The 26060-nt window shown below is 40.7% G+C and overlaps 2 protein-coding genes across 2 annotated transcripts in view; both read right to left on the bottom strand.

Moving 5' to 3' along the window:
- The window catches only part of LOC134800543 (influenza virus NS1A-binding protein homolog), a 31268-nt gene extending 24958 nt beyond the window's left edge, over nt 1–6310 (bottom strand). The window contains exons 1-2 of the mRNA XM_063773027.1: nt 6120–6310; nt 5973–6014 (exon numbers count right to left, since the gene is read on the bottom strand). Of these exons, the coding sequence (XP_063629097.1) occupies nt 5973–6003 (31 nt within the window). The 5' untranslated portion in view covers nt 6004–6014; nt 6120–6310. The remainder of the gene's footprint in view (nt 1–5972; nt 6015–6119) is intronic.
- Nucleotides 6311–7580: 1270 nt separating this feature from the next.
- LOC134800538 (chondroitin sulfate synthase 2) lies at nt 7581–25777 on the bottom strand. Its single transcript, XM_063773023.1, has 14 exons — nt 25468–25777; nt 21780–21968; nt 21160–21397; nt 20426–20577; nt 19867–20072; nt 15403–15580; nt 13260–13409; nt 12212–12336; nt 11258–11348; nt 10379–10549; nt 9259–9342; nt 8641–8818; nt 8016–8158; nt 7581–7712 (listed from the first exon to the last, which is right to left on the bottom strand). Exons 1-14 carry the CDS (start codon nt 25642–25644, stop codon nt 7596–7598), a joined length of 2199 nt encoding a protein of 732 aa, XP_063629093.1. The 5' UTR covers nt 25645–25777; the 3' UTR covers nt 7581–7595.
- Between the last annotated feature and the right edge of the window lie 283 nt (nt 25778–26060).

The following is a 26060-nucleotide window of genomic DNA, read 5'->3' as shown; positions in this document are numbered from 1 at the left end:
AGTGTTATTTGGCTGCAGATTTCTGTAAGGTTGAGCTCTGCTCTAGATCTGGAATGACATCCGCTGTGCTGTGTCCTACCACACAAAGCGAGATGTAATTCACAGTGCCCATACCTCTCTTTTGGACGTAGTTCAAGGACCAGAGGAATGTCCATATATCTTAAGTATTTCCGTACTAAATAACTACACAGATTCAGATTCTGAACATATAACCGTAAGTTTACCAAAAATTTGGCGTAGCTGTACAGTCAGATGCAGAGAAAAACAATCCGCCAAAATTAAATTTCCACCCTGCCAGGACTTTATTTATTGATAAAGATAACGATATGTTTGCAAAAATGTAGTGATGAACATAGGTGGACAGTAATTTTGGATGCGTAGGGGAGAGCGGGGAGAAACGCAACACTTTGTACTTTGAACTTAGTTTCTGGCTAACCGTTATTATTTTGATGAAATTAATGTAGTCATATATAACTTCATTGCATGTTCTGTACATTAACATCTTGATTAACCTTATAATTGTGTATTTTGTATGTAAGTACCAGAGTGACTAAAAAATCGTCTTTTGTTACTCATGACCCGTTGGCGTGCAGAAAGTAACACGTGTGGGTCAAAAGTAACAAGACACAGTGGGCTGTAATTCATATAATATGATAGGTATATCAAATCAAAAAAGTACTAATTAAATATGTAAATTATTATTGATCACACACTTTAATATTTGCATTTTAACTACATAAACATTAGCATTTTAAGAAAACAAATCAATATTAAGTCCTCGTTAGAAATTGTTTTTATTTCAAGTGATGAGGTCAATTATTCTGTTATAAACATGTTTTCTACTCAGATAATTCAGGGTCAGAGTTTTTTCACTCACAAATATGGCATACATCGTTTAAATCAGGTTTCGCGCGGGCCACCGTCGGCGCCGAGGGGGGGGGGGGAGGGTGTATCTGGTTGCTGCTGAACTGATACTGATAGGGCTGAACACCTGGAGCCTGCCTCCCGCGGGCCGGATTGGACCGCTGTCGGCGGGCCGGATTGGAACGCTTCGCGGGCCGGATTTGGCCCGCGGGCCGGGGTTTGGCGAGCCCTGGTTTAAATCATCATTGACGCATTAAGCATGTGACACCATATTAGATTCAATAGGTACCTATATATTGTATGGGATGTAAATGTTACTTTTGTACCTATACGGCTTTGTTACTTTTGTACCCGACCGCATTTTTCTGAAAATATGAAAGATATCTTTGAAACGGAACGTGGTCGAGAAAATAAATTGCAATCAATCTAATCAATATCCCTTCGGGTGGCAGGGCCTCCGGTTGAAGGGTAGGAGAAATGGCGCGGCCATTTTTTAAAATATGCCCCTGCGTGGCAGAGGGCGGGAGCCGGACACTTCCCTAATTGGCGGCGAACCGGGAGACGGTTCCGTCATAACAAGCCCGTGAGTGGCAGAGACCGTCTCCCGGCCTCTGTGCGACATCGTATTTCGCGCCTAAAATAAAACCGTTAAAACTATGCCTTGCTTGTTCACTCTTGCAAGATGCATTCGTCAATAAACAAGGATGGTATTCCTTAACGGTCGAATTCCCGCGTAAAATAAAGTTTGTTAGAACTGTGTGAATCATATTAAATGTATTGTTTTGTCATAAAAACTGCTTTTTCTACAGTCAATTGTTTTATTTCCTAATTATACGTATTTTTATACATGAAAGTAGAAAAAAATTGGTAATAATATGAGATTTGATCAAGTCCAGCATAATTCACATAAAATAGAATGTAATTCATTGGTATACAATCAAATAAACCACTTTATGCTGAATTCAATAATACATAGTTAATATATATCCTTCATACATATTTTTTGAGAAACGGTCATATTTCTAACACGCGCCAAATTCGCGATGACCATCCTGGAGGCCCCGCCACTTGACGTATATTTTTCCAAAATGGCCGCGCCACTCAACCTCAACCCACCGTTAAATCTGAGGCGCCGCCATTCAACGGCTTGTTATGTCTGTCCGTCTGCCGGCTCCCCGCCACTTACCGTAGAGACCGGGAGCCGGACAATGCCACTCTAGGGGATATGCAAATATTCAGAAACTGTATGTATTTTAATACAACGTAAACATCAAATAACTAAAAGTCGAAAAACGTACTTTTGATTCGAAAAATCACGTTGGGTCCTCTCACACAACCTAATAGCACGTGGCGCCCGTTTCGACTGAATGCAAGTGAAGGGGGCGCCACTGTCTATCACCTAATAGCAGCGGAGTGGTGTTTTGACTATTAGATACACCTACAGAGCAATAGTTACTTTCCTTTCCACCCGCCGTTACGTTTGTCCCCGCTCTCCCCTACATTTCACTTGAAAAAGCATGCAAAATTTTCTTATTAGCTAGGTACTACAATTAAATATATACAGATTGAAGCTAAGCTAAGGTAAGTAAGTTATACAATAATAACATCATCGGAATACACATATGATTTCAATGAAATTGTCATTGAATTGATTTTGCGCCTTATCGAAAGCCCTATTGAATAGAGTAGTACCTAAATAACGTTTTTCATTTGACGACTTCTGTATTTATTCGGTTTATTTAGTACGCGTATCTAATGAATTCGATTTTAGTTAATTTACATTTAAATACGTCACATGTGACATGAACAGACAAGGAGAGTAAGATAAAATATATTGTTTCTCTTCCTTCTTTCAATGGAACTTTTTTAGAGTTTCTCTTCCTCAAAGGAGGCTAGTGGTTAACACGAAACTCAAAATACTCTCATTTGCATCTTAAAAAAAACAGGATGGGTCACTGACCTGTCCCAGTAAAGTGAGGTAGTGTACGTCAAGTGTGCTTGTGTGTGAAATGGGGTAATTTGACAGAATCTGAAAATTTTCCTCGGGCATACCTCGCCTTAATTAGACGAGATTAGTTCCCCCGCCATAAATATATCGACGGCGCACGCGGCCTTCCACTTCATAAATAAACTATGCTCGTTAAATTTTACAATATCGAGTTTTTATCTAGGTATAACCGCAGAGTAAAGTGGCTCAAATGACACAATTGGGACGACAATCGCTTTCGAATGGTTTTTCATTCGATGCGAGTCTGGCGTCGTATTTTAAAGCAGTTAGGCTGGTCTCATCGAGGGACAACTCGGAATAAGGATTTTTTCATTGCAGTGAAGGATGTTATTAGATTTAGGTAGCCTAATTAGTTCCATCTCAATAGGGCTAGCCGCTTGCCAACTAGGAATAGGATTATTCAGGGCAGCCGATTAGAATTATAACATAACGTAATCCGCATTATCATAAGACTGTAAGACTATATTCTTAAAGATAAGACCGAAATACGAAAGGCTGAACGTCGTAAAGATGCAAGGCAGGTCAGGTCACCTAATTCGGTCTCTGACAAATCAAGGAATATATGGGGTTGCGTTGCCAAGAAACTGACATGACATTGTTCGATCCGGCGATAGACCCAGAATCAGCGCAGGGTGTAATCGCGCCATAAGCCCGCAGCGCAGGGCTTTAAAAATAGCAGAGAATCATTACTTCATTAGTGATCAATCCATCGCTATGGAAACGTAGCAGTGCAGTATAAACGACATGTTTACATGTTAAAGATGCTCATCATTAAGAATGTCGTAAGTTGAGCAACAACTCAAGCAGCTAAGCGGGCGAGCTACCCATTAAATACACAGACGGCAATCAAAAAATTGTTGCTAAGAGAATTATGTACACAACATTATGGACACATGGCTACAATTAGAGTCTACAGCTACTATAGAATGGTACTATAGATACGTTACGAAACATTATACAATCGAATTCATAATAATCTATTAAGTAGTTAAGTTCCACTGTGTTCATTAAAATCCTAAAATGTAATTCTATTATAAGTTTTACGTACGTATGGAAAAATCCTGATTGCCTATAAGTACTTATCTTATCAGTGACAATGTGCTAACTACTTATTATTGTACATAATGCTTTAGTGATAAGTTCGCCTTTATTATTAAACATTAAGTATAATTACCTAAAGAAACACCTAGGTGTGTATTTATTGACATGTTTCTTGCAAGATTTTTTGGTTTTGTAGCAGGTCATCCCTAGGTTATCGAATTTATGACTAAAATGCTCAAGTCTGGCAAGCTAATGTTTACATCCTTCAATGAAATATGTTTTAATTTATAACAAGTGAAAATGATGAATTATAAACTAAAATAAATATCATACACTAAAGAAAAAGTATCCAAGTCCACTGGTGGCCATTTTCATAAAAATAATTTGATTTGGTCCCTAGTTGAAAATTATTAAATTTTAAATCTATATTTTCTAGCAAAATACTTATTTTTGTTAGTAAGTTTATAGCTAAATAATATTACTAGATATTTATTTAAACCCTCTAAGCTCTTATGGGCTGCAGAATATTCGAAACAAATGTAGATGCATACATTTATACATGAATTAAAAACAACTACTTGGCTAATCAGGTAAAAACTAGAATGCATAAATAACTTGTTCACTGTAATCTTGCAAAACAATCTGTATACATTTTGTCATAATACAATTTGCCATGCCTCACTAAATTTATGAATGGGTGGCCACTGGCTGCCCGAGACAATTCCTTCAATTGGATCTGCTTCACTCAATCAAACCAACACATACACACACTTCAGCGTATCAAATTACTGTTACACTTTCAATGCTGTATTTAGCTATAAACTAGTAAATAACAGTAATAAGCACATTCAATAACATGTAAAAATTGTCAGTGTTGAAATTTATGGTATTATTCATTGCATTTATTAAGTGCTTGTTGCTAGGCCTACATGAATATAGTATATTTGAACTTTGCTCGAACTCAGTTCTTGTCCATTAACAATACAATTTATTTTAAATAGGAAACCTCATTTTAAGAATATTTTAAGTAGCTTATGTTTGTCATAAGTCAAACAGCTACTCATAAAGATAACTAATGTAATGACCCTAAACTATATAGGTTTAGTTTGTTTTTGTTACAGAGTTCCAATGGTCACCTTCCCGCTCCTTCATCTAACATAACTTTGCAATATTTTAAATCAATCTAAATCCAGGATGATAATGAGATGGACTAGAATGCTACACTCAGATTCTTAAATCAATATTACAGTAGTGTGTGACATAGAATTGGTATTATTTACTCCACCTACATCCCACAAATCATACCTGTGATCAATATTTTGGTGTGCATATGTTAATAGTTTCCTGAGCCTGATTTTAAGTACTTGTGACGAGGCTGTTATCTAACCAGAAATATGAGGTTTTCCTCATAATACATATTATGTTTACCTAACAAAGCATGTGTTATTGTTAAAGCATCACAGCTATAATAATCATCAATCACTCCATTTTACTCTGTTACTCATTGATTCTAATAGTTATTCATTTAAATTTCAATTACGCAGAATATTTGAATAAAATTTGGTCACCTAGGTACCTTATTAAGAAATCTAACATTTATATTTATATTAAATATGACATTTGAAGTAAATATCATATTGTTTTGCATTGTTTGAAACCAAAACAAGTACAGTCACATAGCCACAGGAAAATATGTAACACAATGTGTTACAGAAAGTATTGTCAGACTACAATGGCCATCTGAGACGCTAACAGGCTTGCTTTCCATGAATACCTTGACTTTGAGCTCATAACTCAATTACACTGATCTGTGGCTCAAACTTAATACTGTTTAGTAAAGGTCAGGTCTATTAGGCACCTATTATTTATCGATAAACTGCCTAAATCCTACGTGTCGCGTGTTTCATCGTATAAATATACAAAACTTGTTGAGTTCTTAAGAGCGCCCAATGTTTCAATACAAGAAACGTAAACGCGGTCAAAATAAACTGTGTCGCCTGGGGTCGAGAAACATCTAGCAACTTCGCAACAAAGAGAGAGTACAGAATATCGGACTTACCATATCCGTTGGTGCACTCCGCTCCTCGCATGGTGCAGGATCCTGCAACAGAGAGAACGTCAGTGCGATCCACCGGCCTCAAACTGGATTAAACCGCGCGAAGGCCGCGGCGCAGTTCAGTCACATGGCTGACGTAAACAAACCCACCTGATGCTTGTGATGCCGTCGCGAGCCTCGCCCGCGAGAGAGACTCCACTGTCACGCGTTACTCATGCCGTGCCTCAGCCGTGCCGCCTCGGTGTGGTGTGCTCTCGTTACGCCAACGCCATCAGCCATCAACCGCACCTCGCGACTTGTTTTGACAGCTGACGCGAGTATGACAGGTTCGCTTTTTAAATCCGGCCGCCATTAATTTCCGCTTTTCAACGCTATTCAAGTCATGTAAAAAACACGCGAGTTTATGCGAGGACAAATGTTGAGACGACGTGGGTTTTTTATGTTGATATATATTTTATTTTATTTTTAAGTAATTTTTATTTATAATCAATAATTACATTTACTTTATTTGCTCGCGATAAGGATTTGCTTCATGTTTTTCCTTTGGTTACTGCGTAGTTAACAAATACCGACAAGTATTATACCGATATTTATGTGAAGTTATAAAGGTCCTGAGAGTGGTATTCCACCTGTCCAATGTCAGTGCGTCTCACTCTCTCATTAAAGCAAAATGTGAGACGCAATACACATTAGACAAAGACATTGGATAGGTGGAATACCACCCTTAGTAAGAGAGGAGACAGAGCGAGAGTAAAGGAGGGGTAAAAGGAGGAAACTAATAAAACGCCGTCGAAAGTATAAAAAGTAATTTATTTCATATTATTGTCACATTATTATTATAACGGTATTATCACGGTAAATGCATTATTTAGTTAGCTATCTAGGTTCTTGTCTTCACGCAGTTAAATAAAAGTTACTTCAAATACATGTTTTCTTTTCTTTCTTAGCTTTCGCATTCGCCGACGAGCCTATAACAGGGTGATGTTTTAGACTCAAAATTGGTAAATTAAATCTGTCATAGTTTGGGTTCTGTTCAGGGAAAAGCGTATTAAGGCAGCTTTTAGACCTGCAGCGAAAAAGCGAGTAGCGATCAACTATTTCCTCGAGCAAGAAATGTACACACGTGTCGATAGAGGTCCCATATGTATGAATATTAATCTCTGGTCTGGTGTCGGGCTGTTCACACAGCCGACGAGTATTCAGAAAACACTTGCACATCGCTACTCGCTGAACACCGTTTGTTGGACAACTGCCTTACAACTTTTGTGACGTTTGTCGCTAAATAACTAAACTAGTGAATATTGGTCGTTTGCTATTTAAATATACATGTTTCTAAACTACTGATGAACTACAAGAACCACATTTGATCGTATAAAGATGAATTAAATCTAAGCTACTAAACAAAGTAGAAACTTCTGCTGCTGATTGTACTGCGCTACGCTACAGTTGTAGCGCATAATTGTTTTCTCGGAAACGTTCGTATTTCTCAGGGTACTTATTTGTAACCTCAGAAGTTTTTGTACCGAGACTGACTGAAATAGGAAGACACGTTCGTACGTTTCTTCCTATTTCAGTCTACTACATCTTTACACTACGCTACACTGATGTGATGACATAATGAGCGTATCACTCGAGTTCGGCTTTCACCTCGAGTTCTAGTTTGGCGAGCGCGTGCTTCGCTCCCAACTCGAGTAGCTCGAACTCTCCAGCTTCGCGCAACTTTGATAAGCATGAGCCGCGGTCCTGTAACAGACGACAGAAACAATATAAGTATTATAAAACGATAGAGGAAGAGATCTCTTTGTAAATTTATGGCATTTTAGGTTAAGTAGTTAAATTTCGAACTTGAAATAAATAATTACAATCTAATTTAATCTAACAATCTGGCGAGTATTGGCTGCAGGTCTCGCTTCTGTAGACGTTCCTCGAGACTGATTATGACATTGCGAGGGATAATCGATTTCTGCAGCACGAGGCCGTGAGAATAGAGTCCAAGGCCGATTCCGACTGTGAATAACTCTGTAGTCTGGTTATCTATGACTATACCTCGCTGTATCGGCAGGGAGGGGCCGATGGCTGTAAGACGAGGCCGGGCTCGGGAGCTCGTAAAGCTCGCAGCCGCGAGGCCGCGAGGATGAAGGCCGCTGAAGCAGACTCGGAGCCGCCGCTGGCGCGCCATTCGGATACGGCTGTGAACGAACATAACACATTATTGAACATACTTAACAAATGATGGACCAGAGTGTCACCGTAAGATAAGACAAAATACAGCAATGTATCTTGGTATTGTTTACTATAGGCCATTTTAAGCAAAACAAAACCAAACGTGAGTTTAACGTTTCAATAAAGTCCCTTGGGGGGAAAGCTCCATGTATTGTCTTAAAATAGGTAAAATGCTAAAATTCATGAGTTTTCCGTAACTTATGTACGAAATATAATTTGATATTTACCAGTTACTTTTCGGTAAAGGAAAACATCGTGAGGAAACCGGACTGATCCCAATAAGGCCTAGTTTCCCCTCTGGGTTGGAAGGTCAGACGGCAGTCGCTTTCGTAAAAACTGGTGTTTACGTCAATTCTTGGGATTACTTGCCAAGCGGACCCCAAGCTTCCACGAGCCGTGGCAAAATGCCGGGATAGCGCGAGGAAGAAGCTAAAATTCCCGTAGTTACCTAGCATATAGTCTTGTTTATACACGGCCAGCACGGGGTCCCTGGGCGTAAAGCGGCCCGTGTGGTGCTGCGGCCGCGAGCCGTCGGGCGCCACCACCTTCGGGTGCGTGTACGTGTTGTAGCGCGCGAAGGCGGACGGCAGGAACCACTGCACGCCCGATATACTGTTCATACGCGCCTGGAATATCAATATTGTTTCACACTTTATGTCATAGACAAAATATTACAAAGAAGTGTCAATTGGGGAATATTTCAGACGCAGTTTTGATTATGAAATTAGATGGCGCTGTACAGCTCCGTATATTATGAGTTACCTACATTTTTAAGCGCTAACGTTCGACAGAACATATAGCAATCTACTTCAATTTTCAGAGCTAAAGCTCTGGTTTCCTAGGATAGCGGTGCCGTCATATAGCGGCCATCTCCATATAAAATACTACTCCATCCGTATATTTTGTATAAAGACGGCCGCTATTTGACGGCATTGCTATCCTAGGAAAACGGACCTTTAGGCTATAATATATTGATATTTAAGTTTTGAAAACTAAGCAAAGCTCTGACAATGGCCACCAATCTACCTCATAATATTACCCAGATCCGAAATAAGCATAACCTTACCCGGTTGAGAAATTCCTCGTTGAACTCCATGGCGACGTCAGCGAGCAGGACCAGTGCGTCGCGCGACAGTCGCGCCAGCCCCGCCTGTTTACAAATTTTATGTTATTTTAGTAGAGAAACTAAGACAATACAGGGATAACACAATAACAAGACAATATCAGGCTATGATATGAAGGGTTCCCCCGCATGTCGACGCGGAATCCGCAAAATCCGATGCGAAAAAGCTTTATGTCCGCGCAATAGTCATCGTTCGGCTGGGCTCGCATCGGCCGGCGCATGCCGACGCATCGACAGCTTTTTCGTTCTTGTTGTGCGGATATAAAGCTTTTCCCTATCGGATTTTGCCGAATGCGCGTCGATATATCTGTGGAGACCCTAAAGGCTACTATAATAGTTGACAAAATATCATTTACAGTGATCTTTGTACCTCGTGAATAACTCGTGATAGTCATAGTTTTAAATTTTCATTTTCAGTTGAATTCGCCATGTTAATATTTAACTGTTGTGAAATGTGAATCCTATACAAATCAAGCAACAACTATTTTATCTATCAGGGAGGGAAAAATTACTCTAACAAATTTTAGCATTTCGCAAATGTAAACTTCCAATTATTTCTAGACCACAGAATAAATAATAGTACTAGGTACAGAAGGTTCACTATCTAACAAAACGCGTCTATTACGTTACGACATATATGACCGCAAGGTAGCGCAAGCGCGAGCAGGCGTCGGCTTCGTAGCGATGCGCGGCAACTACTATTGCTAGACTCCAAAATTGGTGTAGGCCGCATGTACTTGTAGCGACGCGACGAAATCGTGGAGTGAGCCACGCCTGACGAGACGTTGATTGTTACCTCTAAAGCCGCTCTTCCAGCGCGCGCCGCTCGTTGTAACTCAGTCTCGTCTACAGACAACAGTGTGACTGACAGGACCTCGATATTCACGCGGTGTCCATTGGCCAGCGTTGCTAGGCTTCAGTCTTCTGACATTACTATAGACCGACCGCTTAGCCGCCCTGTCGTCCTACCCCGTCGCCCCCGTACCGCGCAGGCGAGGACTCATTTAAGCGGTCGGTCTATACACAATAACATGAAATAACTTCTTACAATGTTGATTGTTACCTCTAAAGCCGCTCTTCCAGCGCGTGCTGCTCGTTGTAGCTCGGTCTCGTCTACAGGCGACAGCGTGGCTGACAGGACCTCGATATTGGCGCGGTGTCTGTTAGCTGTGGCCGCGGCGGCCGAGCGAAGCGAGGATGCTTGTTCTGGCTCTGTGCCTTCTGTTACTAGTACCTATGAATAGGTGCTTTGAAACTAAGTTAATTTACATTTAAGTTTTTTTGAAGTGAAAACTTCTTTAGCGGCGCTGTGCACTTTATGAGGTGGGGAAAAAATGATAAACTCGATACAGCGTAAGGCGTAACGCGTAAGGCGTATCTCCTCTCTTTCTACCGCACGGCGAAAATGTATGCCTGAGCCTGCTGTTTCATGTAGGCGGCGCAGGGCGCTTGCGTGACTTATGTGATGTGTGACGGACAATGTCATTGTTTTTTTATTTAAATGCCATCTAGTGAGTTTCCCTCAAAGTGGTATTAATATAACGGTAGTACCAGTAGTACTCACAGTGATGTGCTTAGGGGTTTCAAGTAATGCGACGATACCACGCTAGATGGCGTTAACCTCAATTATACATAGTGCAGCAGACATTTTGCACTATATGGCCCTGTTATTAATATTTTGAGTTACAATGTCGTTCAGTTTTCACTTCTGCCGGCACTCCCGGAGTGCAACCCGTTGTTTTATTAAATAATTTCTTGAGAATTTGGGGGGTGGCCTTTGCCCCGCAGTGGGACACGACAGGCTGAGTAATAGTTTCTTGTACATTTGGAAGATAACTAGGTATAAGTACCGTACGGACACTATAATCTTGTATTTTTATTGCATAAATCGTTCTTTTACTTAGATTTTAATTTCACAATTTCAATTTGTGGTAATACTTACGATAACTAGGTTGGTATTTTTATCCTTGCTAAGGCAGACGGACTCGTAGCGCGTGAGGAAGGCAGCAGCGTCCTCCAACTGTTGCTGTTCACTGAAAACAATAATATTCAAAACAATGCTTCAAGCAAAACGTTAGAAAACTAACCTAATAAAGACCGCCTCTTTCAATGTCAGTGTACTTCAATGTAACTTATCGAACGAGCGAGCGGAGTGAAGCGAAGTTTTTACATTCAACTTGGAGCACGCGGCTGGCTAGAGGCACGTCCCAGCATTTCAATGTTTTTAAGCTGAACTATCAGAGGAATATCTATGTGACTTAAATCTATCAGTTAAGGGCTCCACAGACCTTGCAATAAATCGCACGCGACTTTAGATCCATTGACGACTAAATAGGTGCAACAAATTCAATCGCTCTATATAGTTTTTGGCAAACCGCGAGTTCTCAGTTCGGGGCGAACTGAGAACTAATTTTTAATTAAATGAAAATATAATCACTTCACTGATCTAGCCGATGTTTACTCAGTCCCATTGATATATTTTTCTTTGTTTATACGCCACCGACAAAACAAAAGTAATTGATCAAGCGATCGCGAAGCGTCTCTGTTTCAGGTTGAACCCTTTTCCAGGCCGCACCAATCTACAAGGTTTTCCCAAAAATCCAAATATATTCCAATTAATCCAGCTTTGGTGATTCATTTGAAGGCAAGTCACATTTCTCGAAAGTGCAATCTAATTTAAAAATTAAATCGGAATGCTAAAGTTGAAATTCTTTTGGCGCGTATGTGGTCAATATATAGTACTATGCCTGGAAAAGGGTTAAGTAAAAATGCTTCCGTATGTCAGTTTTCCATACAGCTATTCTCTTCTACAGGTATCATTTCTCACCCGATTGTCATAAGGTTTTGTGAGCAGGTTCGATAATTTGTATGGAATTATGTTATTAGATTTACTTACGCTTGTTGTGTGAGCAGTACTGGTAGTACTAAAGCCACGCGCGCGGACTCGGTGACGTATGGAACAGGGGCCAGCCGCGCCGCGCCCAATGGACGGACCACTTCTAACTGACGAAGACGGACCGCCTGTCAACAGAATTTATTACAGTTTTATTAATTAGTTAATTGGTATAAATATAAAGGATAACAACAGCCGTAAATATAACTAACACATATTAATGCCAATAATAGTCGGTCTTGCCCCATTTCACGTGAATGAAGGTAGCGCTAATGTATTCTGGCAAGTCATCTTTTTCAGTAGAAAAATGCGCGAAAATCAAAATTTGTATCGGAGATTGGTTCGCAACTACATTGTTCAAATTTTCCTACTGGCAAAGCTGGCTTGTCAGAGTATAGATCACGCTGAAAGTACTGAAATCCCCGGCAAGATTTTCCCGAAGGACCATAATACGGGGTTCAAAAGAAAAACCGGGCAAGTGCGAGTCGGACTCGCGCACGAAGGGTTCCGTACCATAATGCAAAAAACGGCAAAAAAAACGGTCACCCATCCAAGTACTGACCCCGCCCGACGTTGCTTAACTTCGGTCAAAAATCACGTTTGGTGTATGGGAGCCCCACTTAAATCTTTATTTTATTCTGTTTTTACTATTTGTTGTTATAGCGGCAACAGAAATACAACTGTATAGTGTAGTACTGTGATAGCTAGATCACGGTTCGTGAGATACAGCCTGGTGACAGACGGACGGACGGACGGACGGACGGACAGCGGAGTCTTAGTAATAGGGTCCCGTTTTACTCTTTGGGTACGGAACCCTAAAAAATACAGATTTCTAAAGGGTCGGCAACGTGTATATTGTGCGGTAACCGCTTGCCGTCAGGCGAGCGAAATGCTTGTTAGCCATCATGATTCAAGAATAGATACCAAATAATCGTATAATTTTTTCACCTAGTACTTTTTTCAAATTTCCTTCAACTTCCTAACTTGATGACTGAAAACTAATATAAGTACTTAGAATTATTACTTACTACTAAAACTTGTTTGTTTTTACCTGACCACTATCCTTGTCACCTGTCAGCCTCACTAGTAATCTATATTTGAGTGCGGTGGCGGGTTCCCAGCGCATGGCGCCTTCAACCAGTGCAGCCTCGCGCGCTCCGAACTGGCGCAGCGCCCAGGCACGGGCTGTCTCCCACACCATCTGAAATATAATACCCAGTTAAACCTTTATTGACCGAAGCGTAGCGAAGGTCTACGTTTTGACTCGGGCATTTTGCTTTCGTATGTCCGTCCGGATGTTCTCCTCTACAGGTCACAATTCTCAACCGATTCTCGTGAAATTTTGTGACCAGATTCTATGATTAAATAAAAATTTTATGTCAATCCAGTTTTTGGATTTTTTTTAAAATGGCGGAGTCGTGATACCTCGCCCCTAAACAAATAGTCGTATCGATATCATAAGAGTTTTTTCTTTTTGAGATATGTTTATAGATTAAATGGCCAAAAATTCAGAAAATTTATTTCACTGGTTCCGGAGGTATTGAGATATTTAATATTAACTAATTTTAATTTGAGAATGAGTAGCTAAATTTCGTCACCTTATCTAAGAACTATTTGGCTCAGTTTGTAAACGTTCGCTTTTTTTGTTTGCACAGAGAGTCTGGGTTCGATCCCCAGTAAGACATAACTTTTGTATTTTCTTTTTCACTTAAACTTTTTTTAATAAATTAAAATTTTTGTATTGTTGATTGATCAAACCGCTGTGTGACGCTGTCATCGTGCACGGTCCCAATAAGCTATGCTCGCGAGGTCTACAGCTCACAGAGCCACTAGTATTTATAGTTATTTGTACAACAAGAGATCAAAGTTTGATATTTCTTCGAGTGCTTATTTTGAGTCCCGTGCAAGCGAAAGATTCTATAATAGATTCACGAGCGTAGCGAGTGAATCTAATTTAGAATCTTGAGCGTAGTAAGGGATTCAAAAGCGCACGAGATGTAAATAACTTTGATCTCGTGTAGTACACAAAATTTTTCACCCTAAGCAGTGAGAACATACCTAGAGGGACAGAGATAATAAAACCCAAGTATATCGAACTTGTATTAGACCCCGCATGTTGAAATGACATTTGACTATAAAGGTCACTTGAATGTCATTTTGTCTCACTCAGTGAGCAAAATCGCATTTTGCTCACTGTTTTTAAAAAGCAAAGTGCCCTTGTTCGAGATGCTGAGGTGAAAAATATGTTTCACACTTTCACACAAGATTTTGAACTTTGTTTCAAGGTTGAAGGAGAACGGCGAGTCATCCGTCCCTGTCGCACGTGTACTAACGTCCAGCGCCGCGGTGTGCGCGCGGGGCAGGGGCCGGACGGCGGCGAGGTCGTCCAGCATGTAGGCGTGTGTGCGGTTGAAGGAGAGCGGCGAGTCATTCGTCCCTGTCGCACGTGTACTCACGTCCAGCGTCGCAGTGTGCGCGCGGGGCAGGGGCCGGACGGCGGCGAGGTCGTCCAGCATGTAGGCGTGTGTGCGGTTGAAGGAGAGCGGCGAGTCATTCGTCCCTGTCGCACGTGTACTCACGTCCAGCGCCGCTGTGTGCGCGCGGGGCAGGGGCCGGACGGCGGCGAGGTCGTCCAGCATGTAGGCGTGTGTGCGGTTGAAGGAGAGCGGCGAGTCATTCGTCCCTGTCGCACGTGTACTCACGTCCAGCGCCGCGGTGTGCGCGCGGGGCAGGGGCCGGACGGCGGCGAGGTCGTCCAGCATGTAGGCGTGTGTGCGGTTGAAGGAGAGCGGCGAGTCATTCGTCCCTGTCGCACGTGTACTCACGTCCAGCGCCGCGGTGTGCGCGCGGGGCAGGGGCCGGACGGCAGCGAGGTCGTCCAGCATGTAGGCGTGTGTGCGGTTGAAGGAGAGCGGCGAGTCATTCGTCCCTGTCGCACGTGTACTCACGTCCAGCGCCGCGGTGTGCGCGCGGGGCAGGGGCCGGACGGCGGCGAGGTCGTCCAGCATGTAGGCGTGTGTGCGGTTGAAGGAGAGCGGCGAGTCATTCGTCCCTGTCGCACGTGTACTCACGTCCAGCGCCGCGGTGTGCGCGCGGGGCAGGGGCCGGACGGCAGCGAGGTCGTCCAGCATGTAGGCGTGTGTGCGGTTGAAGGAGAGCGGCGAGTCATTCGTCCCTGTCGCACGTGTACTCACGTCCAGCGCCGCGGTGTGCGCGCGGGGCAGGGGCCGGACGGCGGCGAGGTCGTCCAGCATGTAGGCGTGTGTGCGGTTGAAGGAGACCCAGTGCGGGTGGTCGAAGCGCGAGTCGGGCGCCGGCGTCGCCAGCCCGGGCTCGGAGCGCAGCCCGCCGGGCCAAGTGCCATTGCGGAACCTGACCAAATGTCTCAATTACGATCGGTTCGTATCAGACGAAATTTTAATTAATGTGGCAATACATAAACAGGATATTTAGTGAAAGAAATACAGGGACCTTTTGCGAGTGGTATCACAATCACAGATTCAGACAAAAAAATTCAAAAACGCTCTCCTTCTTGATGCGACTGGCAAATCATAGTACTTTTAAGCAACCGGGTTTTATAACCTAATTAGACCCCGCTGAATCCGAATTTGCCGGTTGCTCGATCGAAATCTTGACCGGAAGTGAGATATTTTACATTAAAGGTCCCTTTTTTTAGTTTTTCGTAAATCACTCTTAAACGGTGGCGCATAGCAAAAATGTTCTATTACATAAGTAATCTGCATAAAATTGCCTAAAAGAAAGATTCAGTACAATTTTTCGCTAGGATCAATATTCAAAGAGATATTAACCCGGGAAATTTAATTATAATCACTTCTAAGGTCCCTTATTTTAGTTTTTCGTAAATAACTCATAAACAGTGGCCAATATCAAAAAATCTTGTTAAACGTTAATAATCTACACAAAATTTTGAACAAAAAAGATTCAGTACACGTTTCGCAGGGGGGTCATTCCACCGTTTCGGGTGTTACACTTGAACTCTTAAAATAAGGTTTTATTCGATATTGTAACAGGAACTAGGAGGTTATAACTATTGATTCATCTACTACTTTGATAATATTTTCTTTTCCTGTACTGTACACACATAATTAAAGTATAAGAGCAATAACGAGAGAATCACTAAAAAGTAGCTGTTTCGGGCGTTACGGGAATTGGCCTATACCTTCGGACCATCAGTACCAAAATGCATAATTTAGCGAATTTTGTCAAGTAACCTCCAGTTTTATTTATGTCAAGTAATAATAGTTAGTATAGTCTACTGAAACACCGAAGTAACACTTAGTATCACTTTTCAATTAATTTTAATAAAATAAATTACCTGTTTCGGGTGTTACTCATGGTTCGTTTCGGGTGTTACGAGTACGAAATTAAGACAGATTTATACGAAATTATGGCTCATTTTATTTAAATTATTGTCTTTTTAATAAATTCGATTAAAAACATAAGTAATAAATGCTGAATTATTATAAAATACATTAATCTTAACAATAAAAACTGTTTCTCGAAAATATCATAATTATTTTTCTTTCGATGCGAATATTACCGAAAATATTCACTTAATCAAAAAATGGTCGTTGGTGACACCTATTCATTTTGAAAGATCTATCCAACGACACCCCACGTCACAGGATTAAAGTCGCAAAAAAATTAAAAATATTTTGTACAGGAGCAAACCTAAAAAATTCTTTTTTTGTAATTTTTGTGTTACTACTTTGTCGCCATGATTGATTTATGTATCCATGACAAATTGCAGCTTTCTAGCACTAACCATCACGGAGAAAAGCCGGGGACGGACAGGCGGACGATCAACACGTTTCGGGTGTTACACAACTTCAAACTTTAAAACATACGACTAAAGCAGACGCTAAAACAACAACTATTACACATTTGTATAGGTTCACATCATAGCCTTTCTTTGGCAAAACATGTTTGGCTATAGTTAATTACGGGAAAAGTTACACATACTTTTATCTCTTTTTCGTTTCGGGTGTTACTTTGAGACCACAGTCTAGAATACTCTTCTAAAAACCGATTAATCCATGCTTTTTAATATTTTTAAAGACAAATTATAAAATTACGATATTTTACCTGAAATAACTGCGGGAAATTTGTAACAGTTTACAGTTACTTTCTTTTTAATTAGTCTTGCCAATATCGCTGTATAAAATTAGTTTTACGCCTATCATTTAAACGTTGCGATCGAGTACATGAAAAACATGTAAAAATTGTTTTTTTTTTCGGTTTTTTTTCTGACATGAAGGATTGGTATTTTTTCTATGGAAATAGGTTAGTGTTGACTTCTTAAACTAATTTTCATTTTTGAACCCTTGGTAGCGTTTATTATGGAATGACCCAGGGATCAATATTTAAAAAGATAATAAAGAGGGAAAGTTTATTATAATAAATTGTAAGATTCCTTGTTTTTGAATTTTTCGTTAATAATTTGAAAAGTATGACTCATAGCAAAAAAAAGTTTATACATAAATAATAAACATAAAATTTCCTACAAGAAACATATAGAACACTTTTCGCTGGGATCAATATTTAAAAAGACAAAGCAGCGGGTAAGTTAATTATAATCAATTTTAAAGTCCCATTTTAGTTTTTTGTAAATAACTCGTAAACGGTGTGCCATAGCAAAATAGGTTTATAAGAATAAAATATCTACATAAAATTTCCCCCAAAAAACATCTGGAACACTTTTCTCTAGGATCAATATTTAAAGCGATATTAAAGGGAGAAAGTTAATTACAATCAGTTCACAGGTCACTTTGTTTTTAGTTTTTCGTAAATAACTCGTATACGGTCGCCCGTTGCAAAACAATATTATACATGAATATTAAACATAAAATTGTCCACAAAAAAGATTTTGTACACTTTTTCGCTACGATCAATATTTAAAGAGGTATTAAAGTGGGTAAGTTAATTATAATCAATTTCCAGGTCCCTATTTTTAGGTTTTCGTAAATGACTCGTAAACGGTGGCCCATTGCAAAACAATATTGTACATAAATATTAAACATAATATTGTCCTCAAAAAAGGTTCTGTACACTTTTTCGCTACGACCTGTGAACTGATTGTAATTAACTTTCTTCCTTTAATATCGCTTTAAATATTGATCCTAGAGAAAAGAGTTCAAGATGTTTTTTGGAGGAAATTTTATGTAGATAATTTATTCTTAAAAACCTATTTTGCTATGGGACACCGTTTACGAGTTATTTACAAAAAACTAAAAAGGGATTTTAAAATTGATTATAATTAACTTATCCGCTGCTTTGTCTTTTTAAATATTGATCCTAGCGAAAAGTGTTCTACATGTTTCTTGTAGATAATTTTATGTTTATTATTTATGTATAAGATTTTTTTTGCTATGATTCATACTTTTCAAATTATTAACGAATAAATAAAAACAAGGAAACTTAGAATTTATTATAATTAAATTTCCCTCTTTATTATCTTTTTAAATATTGATCCCTGTAAAAACTGTACTGAATCTTTTTTGTACAAAATTTTGTGTAGATTATTATGGGGTCATCCATTAATTACGTCACACGAATTTATAGGTTTTTTTACCCCTCCCCCCCTCCTTGTCACACTTGGTCACATTTGGCAATCCCCTTCCCCCTGGTGTGACGTCACATTTCTTCAACGGAATCGGCAAATATTTATTTAATATTTTACCAAAATATTTTTGACTAAAGAAATATTAGTAATTTTATAACCGAAAACTGATTAAAAAATGAAATTAAACGAATAAAAACGATTATCGTTTCAAAACCTTGTTATTTAAATGATAATTAGCGTATAAAATAATTTAAATACATTTTCGGTTACTGATGAAGTTAAAGTGACGTCACAAAGTTTATGACTCCCCCTTCCCCCTTGTCACAACATCTCACATTTTCTTGACCCCTCCCTCCCTCCTTCTAAACGTGTGATGTAATTAATGGATGACCCCTATCGTTAAACAACATTTTTTGATATTGGCCACCGTTTATGAGTTATTTACGAAAAACTAAAAAAGGGACCTTAGAAGTGATTATAATTAAATTTCCCGCGTTAATATCTCTTTGAATATTGATCCTAGCGAAAAATTGTACTGAATCTTTAGTGTAGGCAATTTTATGCAGATTACTTATATAATAGAACATTTTTTGCTATGCGCCACCGTTTAAGAGTTATTTACGAAAAACTAAAAAAAAGGACCTTTAATGTCAAATATCTCACTTCCGGTCAAGATTTCGATCAATCAACCGGCAAATTCGGATTCAGCGGGGTTTAATTAGGTTAAAAAACCCGGTTGCCAAAAAGTAATATGCTTTGCCAGTAGAAATCGATTTTATGAAAAATATGACCAGTCTAAGAATAAGTAATATGTAGTACAGTCACCTGCATTAATATGTTACACAACGAAGGCCGCAAAAATATCTGACCCGGTCTTATTTGTAGAACCATAAGAGCGTGTAACATATTTTTGCGGCCTTCGAAGAGCAACATATTGTTGCAGGTGACTGTACCACCGTACAGAAAAAAACTTCCTACAAGACCGAAGTTCGAAGTAGAATGTCCGAACGCTCTAGTTTATTCCTACCCCTGGTTACAACCACACATATCAATCCACTCAAAAAGCTATAGTTACCCAGGCGGATGACTCCGTATTCCCCGGTGTAGAGCCCTCCGCAGCGCTCGCGTTTCATCCTTGGCCCTCGTCAGCAACACACTGGAGACGTAAGCGTGGAGCGAGTACATTTGCGGCGGTGTAGCCGGATGCGCCGTCACGGCGTCCGCTAAAGATGGCGTCAGCTGGAGCGGGTCCGATAGAGTCGCTGATACGTAGGTCTCGCCCTGTATAAAATAGTAGGTACATTTTGATGCAATTGCGCAAAGTAGGTATATCATTTTGCAAGATACCAGATACCAAAGGACGTTTACGCCAAAATTAAATGAACAAAAATTAATCATAATTATAATTTGACCATTTCATTTTTTCATGAACGTTATAATTTTCGCACTTACGTTATGTATGAACTTGTACCAGTACAGTGAGCACCAAAATTAAGCTTTATTCTAAAAATTAAAAAATAATGGTATAAATTTGTGGTGGTGGGGGGAGAGCGAGTTGCGCACGCACCAGTCGAGCGCATTGTTGGCGTCGAGCACGCTGTTCGAGTAAACACTTATATTATAGCACCAACTACCTGCATGGAGTTAGTGCAGGGCGTACGCGCCGCGTGCAGCACGCAGCGGCCGAGGTTCTCGTGGTGGTGGGGGGAGTACGAGTTGCGCACGCACCAGTCGAGCGCGTTGTGGACTGCTCGGAGCACGTTATTTGATAGGAGGATGCCGCTTTCTATGAACATAACATTTTTTTTTAATGTGCAAGAGCTACCCACTAGATTCACACCGGCGTTACCCACAATGTGCCGTTTGGGGAGGCGTCCTGGGATCGCGAACTTTCTACCACGACGACTCGCAATAAAAATTGTCTAAGAGCTCTAAAAAGTCAAAAGAAATAGCACATTTTTGGACAATTGAGAGTCAATTTTGGGGCGGATGTTTCTAAACTTGTAGAAAGACCTACCCAAAATATTTTTGTAATTTTTTTAAAGTTGAATAATGAAACAAACGCGAGACGGACTCGCGCACGAAGGGTTCCGTACCATTACGCAAAAAACAGCAATAAAATTACGTTTATTGTATGGGAGCCCCACTTCATTATTTATTTTATTTTGTTTTTAGACTTTGTTATTATAACTGCAACAGAAATACATCATATTATGTTAAAATTAAACTGCCTAGCTATCACGGTTCATGAGTTACAGCCTGGTGACAGACAGACGGACAGCGGAGTCTTAGTAATAGGGTCCCGTTTTTACCCTTTGGGTATGGAACCTAAAAATAGACTATGTAATTAGAGTAATTACATACATACCTAGTGAGCAATACTGGCTGTCACTCTCAACCACGCCCATGTACACATCCTGCGACACACTGATACTGGCCACCAGCTGCTTTAATCTCCTCACATTGATGTAAGCATTGTCAGCACTTAAGAAGAAGAAGTCATATTCATCGAGGAAGTTATCAGCGAGGTACTTGAGCGCATGGAAGGGACGAAGCAAGGCGCGGGAGTCCGTGAAACCCACCACGTTGGCTAGGCCGCTTGACGCCTGTGAACATTTTAATGTTAGTTTAAAATTGGAATTAGGTGACTTTAAAATTGGTAAACGACAAGCAGTGTTAATTAACCCTTTGACCGCTAATGCACATATTATACAATTATGTAATCTAGATAAGGTAAGAAGCCTGTGAAATATTGGTGGACATACAGACATGAGTACAGTATATTGACACAGATAAACCCACAACTCTGAGAAATAAATCAACATTTAACACTGTTCTCCATTTTATTAATTAATTCATAATAATAAATAGGAGGCAAAATAAAAGTACAGCCAGACAAAAGAGTTATGTGCTAATATAAATTTAACTAAAACGAAACTGGCCAGTCATCAAATGCGAAGCATAAGGTTAGTACTCTTATATACAAACCTGGCGGCTATCAGCAGTGATGAAGAACTTCAATGCTGGCTGCAGGACATGAGCTGTGTCGTTGATGGCAGCAGATCGCGCGTCCACCGTGCCGGCCAGCACGCCGGCCAGCAGCGGCGCGCGCATGCCCAGCTCCGTGCTGTAGTAGCGTGGCCTCTGTACTGCTCGCCCTGCTGCTACCGCTGCATGCTGCAAATATCAGATAAATAAGTAAATATATAAGTACAAGGTCAAAAAGGGACCTCAGCCTTTTACAAGAGCACATAAACTTGAGTAAACCCAACTGATACTGCCATTATGAATGAATGAATGTCTCTTTAATGAGGCAATATATCAAGCCGCGTAAAAAGCGCCGATGGCCTAGCGGTAAGAGCGTGCGACTTTCAATCCGGAGGTCGCGGGTTCAAACCCCGGCTTTTTTTTTTTAGGGATAGAGAGGTAGCGGAATGGTATCCTAGAGATAGAAAGAGGAGAGAAGGGAGACCAATAATGAGGTGGTCGGATGACATTAAGAAGCATGCGGGAGTAAACTGGATTAGGACGGCACAGGATAGAGAGACGTGGAGTGAGCTGGAGGAGGCCTATGCCAAGAAGGCAGACTAAAATATTAAAAACAATGACATTAATAGAAGATTGTACAACAAGGGCATAAAGTGACCTATTTTTACCCCAGGCAATTTTTTGATCTGAGCGAAGCGAAGACCAAAATAGTAGACGAGGGTAAAAATGGACATTTATGCCCTTGTTGTACACTCTGCTGTTCACTTCGATTGCGAGGAAAATATACAAAATATCAAATATTTTAGGTTATTTTAACGTATTTATTCAAGACTAAAGAAAATTGTTCTTGGGCCGGTCGGAGGCGCGGGGCACGCCGATCGGGAGAGCGCCGGTCGGGGGCGCGCCGGCAGGGCTGGCAGTTTGTATGGCAGAATTTGGACTTTATTGCGAAGTCAATAAGGGTCGTAATAGATGATTTTACTTTATCCTCTATTAGAGCATAAAATGCTCTAAATTATAAATTTTATTATATTTATCTACACACATATCATAAACTCTCTATGATGCCTTCAAAATCCGTAAATAATGGCCCACGTTACGATAAACTGTTTTGTTACAGCAAATTTCTTATCTGTGAAAATGTGGTAATAGCTTCATTACTATATCAAAATCGATTTGGTAATGACATTCAAATTTCGAACATCTCTGAAAAAAAAAGCAATTTGATTTGACCCCTATTCTAATATCAGTCGAGATGACGTTTTATTCGAAATCAAATGACAATTGCATACAATATTGACAAATCTCGCTTGTAAGTTGGTATCGGACGATATGGTAATCGACCCCGACTCTAGTTTGTCTTTGAATTAAAAAAAACTACGGATGCGTGACATGCGTGAAAAAAGTTTTCATTTGCCTCCATTTGACGTACAGTTTAAGGCTTGGCCACATACAGAGCGCGACGCAGCGCCGCGTCCACGCCGCGCGACCGCGGCACATGCTAACAGGTTACCGACGTCAAACAGACTGCGTCCCGCCGGTATCACGCCCCGCTTCTGTCGCGCCCCGCGCCGCGCGGCCCATTGCGTCCGCGCGGCGCGTGCGCAGCGCTGCGCCGAGCGAACGCGGCGGCCCGCCGCGTCGCGCAAGGTCACGTCAGTAGGATCGGACGTAGGCAGCGAGCGGTGCGCCGCGTTCCCGCGCGGCCGCGCCGCGTTCACGCGCGCCTTGAGGGCGTGTTGAGAGCGTGAGGCCGGCGCGATCGGCGCGCGCCCTGTTTGACCAGGCTTCGCGTCGGCATCACGCGGCGCGGACGCGGCGCTGCGTCGCGCTCTGTGTGTGGCCAAGCCTTTATCTTTTAATTAGTTTGTAAGTAAAAAATAATTTGTTTTGTTGTTTTTAAAGTAACTATAACAAAAGTTTCGTGTAAAATGTACGATAAAGATGTTTCGGAGACGCCATATCTCATATCCGCGAGTTCCGCCAGAGAGGAAAGTGCCCCAATGTCGGCTGTAATATGAGGTTAGTGAATATATCATAGAAAGTTTATAATATGTGTGTAGATAAAGCAGTGTATGTAACTGTACATAATTAGGCATTAAACACTTGTGTGATACTATTATGAAACTCATTTCATTCGTTTCATAAACCCACACTCGTATTTTAATGCCTTTCATTATGTAGCAGTCACATAAACTACTATTAATCATTCACATTCTGCTCAAATTTATACGTTTACAATAAAAATATAAATTTGATTAGATTCCAAAGCCTGTTAATGGGATAATTATGGGATGGGAAATGGAACTCCTTGAAAGGACAAGTTTTCGTAACTGTTCTTTGATGGAATTATTTGTAACGCTGACATCCATTCTAGTAATAAGATATTTTACTTTACTACCAAAATTGTACGAAATGCGCTCCAATATTATTTTGCTTCCATTTTTTATCCGTGAAAATAGTTTTATAGCCTAAATCACAAATAAATAATTCATGAATAAATATTTGGACCAATTTTATACAGATCGACCTACTCGTAGCCCCAAACCAAGCAAAGCTTGTAATATGAGTACTAGCTAGCTCTAGGTAGTACTACTAGGCGACGATATATATTATATACGTATAGTATACTGATAAATACATGCTTATATACGTAGAAAACACCCATAACTCAGGAACAAATATCTGTGTTCATCACACAAATAAATGCCCTTACCGGTATTCAAACCCAGGACCATCGGCTTCATAGGCAGGGTCACTGAATGGTCACTACTACTCACTAGGCCAGACCAGTCGTTACAAATGCCTTCCATGGCATCTCCAATTCTCCATCCTTTAATTTTTACTTCTAATTATTTAAGTAATCGTCGTATCGTGCCGATTCGTGCCACCAACATGAAAGAAGAGGAAATCCTCTTCTGTTCTCAATCATCGTCATATTAAATATCTTCATAATTTACTAAATTTTGATTTTTTTATTCGTTCTTTATTCTGTTTAACTTCTTTCTTCTACCCGTCGCCTTTATCTCACCTAAAACGCGCAGTGGGTGCTGCGTGCGGTTTTTTTTTTTCTATTTTCCCGGATCCGGTGATTTCAACCGGATCCAGTAGCTCCTAAAAAGTGCCGGATCCGGCCGGATTACCGGATCCGCCGGACCAGATTGCAATCCCTACAAGCCGGCCTAGTACTTATTGCATTTACCAAAAATGCTGAAGAGGAGAAGATGGTTGGGTACCAGCCCTGGGCACTGAAGGTCTTGGTTACTTTTCCTATATGACATCCTGTTCAGTTTATAAATACAAGGTGTTCAAAGCCGTTTAGCATATTGAGTGAGGTGATTATCACACTGAATAACTTCTACTTTCTACTATAGCAGCGGTCGGCAACCAGCGGCCCACGAACCTCTCGCTTGCGGCCCGATAGCCTCCCTGGCTATTTTGTATGTAATATTGACAAACGACAATGTCTGCTAAAGTCACAAATATTACCAAAGTGCGGCCCGCGTCAACTTCGTTGACTACTATGTGGCCCTTGGCTTCTAAAAGGTTGCCGACTGCTGTACTATAGGATCAACATTGAAATAACGAAAAATACTGCTGAAACATATAAATGTTTCAGCCATGTCACAGGTCATATCAACATTCAAGTACCTTGACCTCAGTGCCAATAAACAACCAACAAACTCACATCAGGCCTCTCCTCGCGCTGTGGCTCATAGTCATCTAGTACCGGCAGCGGCGGCACGGCACACGTTGGCGCGTCGTCCAGCGGCACCATGGCCAGCGCCAGCCACAACCCCAGCGCAAGCCCAGCCAGGAAGTACCCGTTGTGCTTCACCTGCGACACCACGTAGCGCGACAACATCGTGTCAGAACTCACGGGGTGACAAAACGTGATTAAACTTTAATCTAGGTCGCAGTTATCTTATCCTTTTAGTTTAGATAAGCAAAAACATGATCGGTCTGTAACTTGTTTCCGTATGCGAATTCATTTCTAGTGGAATTAAATGACAGTGACGTTGACGTATTTAAATTTTGACATTGACGGTTGTTTGACAGATCATCGGACCGGTCCGTATTGCACCAACGTATTTATATCTAAAAATTGCATTCTGAGTTATAGTTGGTCAAACCAAATTTGTCAGTAAATAAGAACAAAAAAACTATACTCATCATTTTCTTTTGGGTGCTAGTACTGGGAAAGACAAAAATAGTATGATTCTCTCTATATATGTTTGAAATGAGACAGTCCTTTGACAAACTATATGTTCTCGCGCTCGA

This window comes from Cydia splendana, chromosome 20, assembly GCF_910591565.1.
Source record: "Cydia splendana chromosome 20, ilCydSple1.2, whole genome shotgun sequence".
NCBI classification, from domain to species: Eukaryota; Metazoa; Arthropoda; class Insecta; order Lepidoptera; family Tortricidae; genus Cydia; species Cydia splendana.
This window is presented reverse-complemented; position numbering and strand designations above follow the sequence as displayed.